The sequence below is a fragment of the Egretta garzetta genome, unplaced genomic scaffold (assembly GCF_000687185.1).
Source record: "Egretta garzetta isolate BGI_Z169 unplaced genomic scaffold, ASM68718v1 scaffold51, whole genome shotgun sequence".
Lineage (NCBI taxonomy): Eukaryota > Metazoa > Chordata > Aves > Pelecaniformes > Ardeidae > Egretta > Egretta garzetta.
In genome coordinates this window covers 1361030-1367733 of record NW_009258549.1, presented here as the reverse complement: position 1 = coordinate 1367733, position 6704 = coordinate 1361030, and the positions used below count along the sequence as shown (strand labels likewise).

General features: G+C 51.7%; 1 protein-coding gene across 1 annotated transcript in view; it reads right to left on the bottom strand.

Annotated features, from left to right (window-relative positions):
* TOM1 (target of myb1 membrane trafficking protein) overlaps positions 1–6704 on the bottom strand; it is a 19529-nt gene extending 12825 nt beyond the window's left edge. Inside the window, exons 1-2 of the mRNA XM_009647803.2 lie at positions 6683–6704; positions 931–1015 (exon numbers count right to left, since the gene is read on the bottom strand). Of these exons, the coding sequence (XP_009646098.1) occupies positions 931–968 (38 nt within the window). The 5' untranslated portion in view covers positions 969–1015; positions 6683–6704. The remainder of the gene's footprint in view (positions 1–930; positions 1016–6682) is intronic.

Here is a 6704-nt window from a genome sequence, read left to right as displayed (position 1 = left end):
GGGGCAGCATGGCTGCAATGGATGGGCGTTAGCAAGGCAATGGGAGAGCCCGCCCGCCGTGCCAGGAGGGTACAGCTGTGTTATCAGGCGCCCAGAACTGAAACACCAAGTGGCCACAGCTTGGGATTGAGAACTGTGGGCAGAGACAGGCGTATTTGCACCGTGGGGATAGCATGGAAAAGAAGTGGTGGCAGATCTGTGAGTAGAGATATTTGACTTTGTTTTCACACAACTGTGAAGCTGAAAACTGGGCTTGCTAATTCTCTGTCAGCGTCACTGTGGGGTAGGACAGCAGGAGTGAAACCTACATGTTTTTAATCCATGTAGCACCTTCTTTTTTACATGCTGCTCTTGACATCTCCACTGTGAGAAGGAGCAGTCCCCCTTGAATTCACTGCCAAATCCCCAGGCCCAGAGTTAACGAGTCTGGTGGATTTCTGAACATCTCCCCGCAGGGAGAGGGAGACAAGGGCACTGCGCATGTCTGAGTGACTGTACATGAAAATACCTGAGAGGTGAACCCCAGCAGGACTTGCACAGCCTGAGATTCTCCTCTCTCCTCAGTCACGAGCCTGCAGATTTTTACATTTCCAGAGGAGAGAAAGAGAGTGGTATGAAGGAGGAATAAACCGAAGTGGAAGAACTGCAAATATGCCTTTGGGAGATGGGAGGCAGCCTGGCTTGAATTGAGGTTCCTCTGGGGACCCTGAATGGCTCCCAGCGCTCATGAAGATTACAGGGAAGCATCTAACAGATGCTCTGGCAGCTTTTCTGTGTCTGTAGGTCTCCTAGCAGTGTCGTCTAAGGGACTGTTGGGAAGTCTAGCTTATTACCTCCACCAGTGCATGCTACCACTGCAGTCTAGGGACGTAGTGTCACAGGGTGTGCTGGGACCTGCTGCTGGATGTGTACCCTTGCCAGCTCCCTTACCCTTCTTCAGTCTCATTAATGATGTCACAGATCTCCATGTTGAGAGCCCAGTCCTCGCTCCGCAGGGACCCATCGGTAGCTCTCTCTGGAAAACACAAACCAAGACATGGCAAGGCTAGGAGCGGCCCTGGCACTCTCATGGGCTGCTGTTCAGCTGTCAGGACACCCCAGAGCCCAGCCACCTTCTCCCTGGATTCCACCACAACACGTCAAGGAGGCCAATCCGGCTGCAAAGTCCAGGCCACAGAGTGCTCCCCACTAGGTGTCACCACTGCAAAGCACATGGCTGGATGCTGCTGGGACCGGTGGGTTGCTCAACTTCGCCCATGCCACCCAGCCTACCAACACACAAACACATGCTGTGTGATCCCTGATGTCCTGCATATGAAGGGAGGGGGCTCAGCACGACTTCAGCTCCACAGCTGGAGGAAAGGGGGCTTAATTGCTTTGTTGCTGCAGGGCCAGGAACTGTGAGTTTGGTCTGCTCATGTTGACATGGATCTAAAGTCAATGGCAGCACTCTTGGTTTGCACCAAATTAAGGAGACAAAAGAATCAACCCCCTTCTTTTTACATGGGCCCTACAAAAACAAGCAAAAAACCATAAACAGCCAAAGCAGGGCTCTCTCTTGTTTAATATTTATAACTCTCCCCTGAACTTCTGGCCTCTGGGGAGCATGGACAGAAGTGGACCGCAGGCTGAAGTTGAAGCAATATTGTTTCAGCTTTGATTGTGTCCCCTTTAATTAGGAATTCCTCAGTCAGCCTTCATGTTATTCAAGGCAGAGTTTTGGGAAATGAGCAGCTATTACTGAGAGCACCAGTGTCTCCACCCTATAATCAGCCAAGTCTCGGTCCTAGCCATGCTGACTGACTGATGCCTTCAGGGACACCACCAGCCGCTGGGGGAAAGAGAACCGCCAGCAGGGCAGCCAAGGACCCAGGCATTCTCTAGACCATGGGGGAACACAGAGATGCAGCAGATGGCAAGCAGAGGACAAGAACCATCCTTCCCAGCTCTCCCATCCTATAAAACACCTGACTTAGCGTAGGGGCAAGAGAATTAAAACTAACCAGACCAGTTTAGCACCTATCAGGTGCTCTTCAGGGGAGCTCAGATCCAACAAGGTACTTAGAGAAGTGCTTGCATTTTCAAAACTGCCATCCCTGCAAAATCTGGAGCTGGCCCTTGCTGCTGTGGGCCCTCTACCCCTTTGGAGAGGCCCTTCTTCTGCAGAGCTGCCTTTTTCTGCTTTTGACCCAGCAGCTACTGATCCCTCTGTGGGAATGAAATGAAATGCCCATTCACGCAGTAATGGGATAGGGCCATAACACAGGAAAAAGGGGATTTTTTAACTCCTGCTTGGGTAATCACATCCATCGTGTTTTGGGGTGTCCCGTTTTTAAGAGTCAGGCAGAGAGCTATTCACAGCACTGGGCAATGCAGCCTCTTAGGCACGTGTCCCTCCCACGGATTACACACCACGGCGTGAAGCTGCCTATCCACATCTTATCGCAATCCAGCCACCACCTTTTCTGTTGACTGCAGAATGCATTGATTACACTGTGATTACACTGATTACATTGTGGCCACAGCCAGATGGAAGAGGGCAAACACAGGAAGGAGAGCGGCAGGACGTTCTTGATGCTCTTCCACCTCTGAAGGTCTGGCTACTACTGCAATATCCTGAGGGCCCCTTGATTCAGGTTAACTTTTGTCACTTTAAGTATTAATTTTATACAGGAATCCTGGTCTTGTGCAGATCTAAGCTTTTGCAGTGAGGCACGGGAGATCGGGTTGATGAGATTGCATTGGGTGATGTGGTGGAGAATACATCCAGGGCAGCGGGCTACAGGGGAGCATGTCTGGTGCACCAGGGCATTTACCAATGAATGGGTGAAGCTGTGGTAATACACGGGGGAAAATGTTTCCCATTAGGGCTCCTTTGGGATCAGGACTGGGTACAGTAGCAGAGTTCCGGGTTCCCCCCTGCTCTGGGACACCACACGGCCAGCCTTGCTGGCAGGCAGGTTGCAGCTCAGGTTGGTCTGATGGGTTTGGTATTTCATAGAATCATAGACTCATTTGATTGGAAAAAATTTTTAAGATCATTGAGTCCAACCGTACCTGTCCACTACTAAACCATGTCCCTAAGCACCTCGTCCACCCGTCTTTTAAATACCTCCAGCGACTGGGACTCGACCGTGTCCCTGGGTAGCCCATTCCACTGCCTGATAACTCTCTCAGTGAAGAAATCTTTCCTAATATCTAACCTAAATCTCCCATGGCACAATTTGAAGCCATTTCCCCTCATCCTATCACTTGTTACCTGGGAGAAGAGACCAACCCCCACCTCACTACAACCTTTCAGGGAGCTGTGGAGAGCAATAAGGTCTCCCCTCCTTTTCTCCAGGCTGAACAACCACAGTTCCCTCAGCCACTCCTCATAAGACTTGTGTTCCAGACCCTTCACCAGCTTTGTTGCCCTTCTCTGGACACACTCCAGCACCTCAATGTCCTTCTTGCCGTGAGGGGCCCAAAACTGAACCCAGTATTCAAAGTGTGGCCTCACCAATGCAGAGTACAGGGGAAGAATGACTTCCCTCGTCCTCCTGGCCACACTATTTCTGATATGAGCCAGGGTACCATTGACCTTCTTGGCCACCTGGGCACACTGCTGGCTCACATTCAGCCGGCTGTCAACCAGCACCCCCAGGTCCTTTTCTGCCAGGGACCTTTCCAGCCACTCTTCCCCCAGCTTGCAGCATTGCATGGGGTTGTGACCCAAGTGCAGGACCTGGCACTTGGCTGTGTTGAACCTCATATAGTTGGCCACAGCCCATTGATCCAGCCTATCCGGATCCCTCAATCTGCAGTCACAAAGCCACCCTTTACTTGTGCTCTCTGGCACGCTGAAGGACACCTCCTGCTCGTGACACACCTTGGTTTCAACCCCAGCCTAGCCAGAAGTTTCTCCGAACTGTTTGCTGCCTCTGGTAATGAAGGACACAAATCAATCACACAAGGGCTGCTCTACCGAAAGCAACTCCACATCCACCCTTCTCATCCCTGAAGAAAAACACTGCACACAGAAGGAAAAAAACACAACTTGGGAACAGGGCCGAGCCTGCTGGAAAGCTCTGAGCTACAGAAGAAACCAAGGATGAAATGAAAACTGCCTTTAACCATCAAGTCTTTGCTGTTCAGAAGTCTCCCCAGCCATCCTCATCTTCATTTTCGTGGTATGCAAACGTGAACTGAGTCTGCAAACACCATTCCCTTGCTTCCCTGTGCTTGGCGGCACGCTGTAACCTGCTCCCCACCACCACCCCTTTTCCTCCAAACGCACCAATCCTGCCAAGGTCGAGCAGCAGGTTTGCCTTCCAGAAAGGAATGCAAACAAACCGAGCGTGCTCCTTCACCTGACTGGCCACTTACTGGAAAATGGGGCTTCCTCAGAAGTGACACACACCGCCCCGCTGTTACCCCACAACGCTGCGGTCTTTCTGCTACCATCACCCCCATCCACACGCTGGTCAATGAAGAGCTGCAGGAAAGCAGCAAACCTGCCATAAATTGTAATGTAGGCTCAGAAAATATAAAGCTGGAAGAGCAGTATTAGGGCATATGGAAAACAGGAACGTGACCATGAGGCATTTCCAAGGACAAAGCACTTGAATTTACCCAGTACAGATTAAGGCCTGGCCTAGTTGGCCTTAGGAGAGCTGGAGGTAATGCCCTTTTAATCCTCCCTGCTTGCTGCCCAAGTACTAGGGGACTGTCCAAGCCTAGTAAAATATGTTGGGAGTTTTCTCTGAAATCCTGAACTTTACCCTTTTACTAAATCCTGCAGAAGGGAAGAAAACAAAGTCTATTCATTAGTCACATGAAGGATCAGGGTGGCTGGCCCCATTTCAGGTGCCGTAATTAGCACATGATCTGTCTGCCCCTCACGAAATCTGAGCCTGGGATGGCTGGGGACAGCGACAAGTCCCTAAAAACAGCGAGCACAGGAGGCAGGGCACGGCTGCCCACCCTGTGCTCTGCCTGGCGGGGCCCATCAGGCAGCTTATACTTCTGCGTGCTAACGAGCCGAGCCTGACCTGCCATGGAGAATTCCCCTCGGAGGAGGTTATCGGCGAGCGTATGAATGCCATCTCCCTCCGAGCCCGAAACCAACTGGCTGTTGAACATAGAGGAGGCCTTCCACGGGGCCGCTTCAAAGCCACATTGTTCTGGCAGCCAGTCTGGCTTCCCGGGTGTGTCAGCCTTGGGGTTTGCCTGATTCCAGTCTGCTGCCTCACAGATTGCTCGGATCAACCCAGAACCGCTGAGGACTGTGGTACGGGTTGAAGCAGAGCATTGACTCTTTTCCTGCCTGGCATTTGATGGGCTCCTGATGACTGCAGCTGGGTTATAAAAGTTAATCTGGAATCGTCAGATAAGAAAGAACTCTGAGCTCAGCAAAACCGACACAACGGAGCTGTACATTGCTTCATGCCATGAGTAAATTTGACAGCTTTGCTTATTTTCAAGGTTATTTTCTCTGCCCTCGTGGCTGGGGAGAGCCCACTGTGGGGCTGGCAATCCCCCCCCAGCCATCCCTGCCGCAGCACACCAGCAGCACAGTCAGTAGTGCAGGGAAATGCAGGAGCCAGGGACAGAAGATACTGCGGAGCCTCCTGTCCCCTTTGCTCCCCGTCAACAGATCTGAAGCACCCGTAACCAGCCAGGCGCCGTTCGGAAACCCCTCGCCTGTGACGTGTTCTGCCATAGCTCATCAGAGACTCTGTGCCATTCCTCCAAGTCAGGCCCTTAAACCCGCCTTCCCTGCCGTGCTCAGTCTTGCTGTCTTTAAATTCCTCAGCAAAGCCATCAAGCACCTTCTCACCCATTTCAACAGGTGTTTGAGGGCACCAGCATTTCGTTGCACGCGGCAGCGGAGGTTCAACACAAAGCAATGCAACAGTCCTTTCTCCCAACCTCCCTTCAATTCATAAACCCCCTGACCCAAATCAGCATCCTGTACAAAGCCTCCTGGCTAAGCCTTGTGCTTTTGCTTCCCTTGAGGGGACTTCAGCACCAGCTCAGTCAGGGCTCCGCCATTCAGCTGTATTGCTCCTCTCAGGATGGACGGGACAACGCGCTTTCTAGAGAGAACAGAGATACAGCTCCAAACCTAATTCAAGGATGGTGATGGACACAGATGCGTGCTGACATAGTGCTGTGGGTATTTGGGTCTCTCAAATTCTCCTGCTCCTTTGCTGTGAATCAGCTCAAACTCTTAGGGATCAGACGACGCTTCGGCTGCTGCCTTTTGCCCCTTCTCCTGCAGCCAGAGCAGGCACAGAAGACAAGGCAATGCCTTTCTGAGGAAGCGTTACTGACCACAGCTGATAACTGCTGCACACCAGCTCCCAACTCACAGCGGGGTGCAGGGACCCCTGCAAGGTGGGATCCAAACAGCTGTGGGGATTTTTCTGGTGTGTTTGTCTTGTATCTGCCCCTCTTCCTCACCCATGAGCCTCTCTTACCTGCTCCCTCTTTACAGTCTCTGCTTTTCCTGGTTCTCATGCTTAATCCAACCCCCAACCATAAAAAATTTTCTTCATCTCTGCGCTACACCGTTAATTCTCTCCCTTGCCTGCCCTCACTCACTGAAATAACCTGTCTCTGTCCCTTTCAGTATTGCTATAATTACTAGTTATTCCAGACTCCCAGGGTCAGGAGACAGCACTGGTGGTTTCCTCACCATTCTCTCACTCAGAGCACCT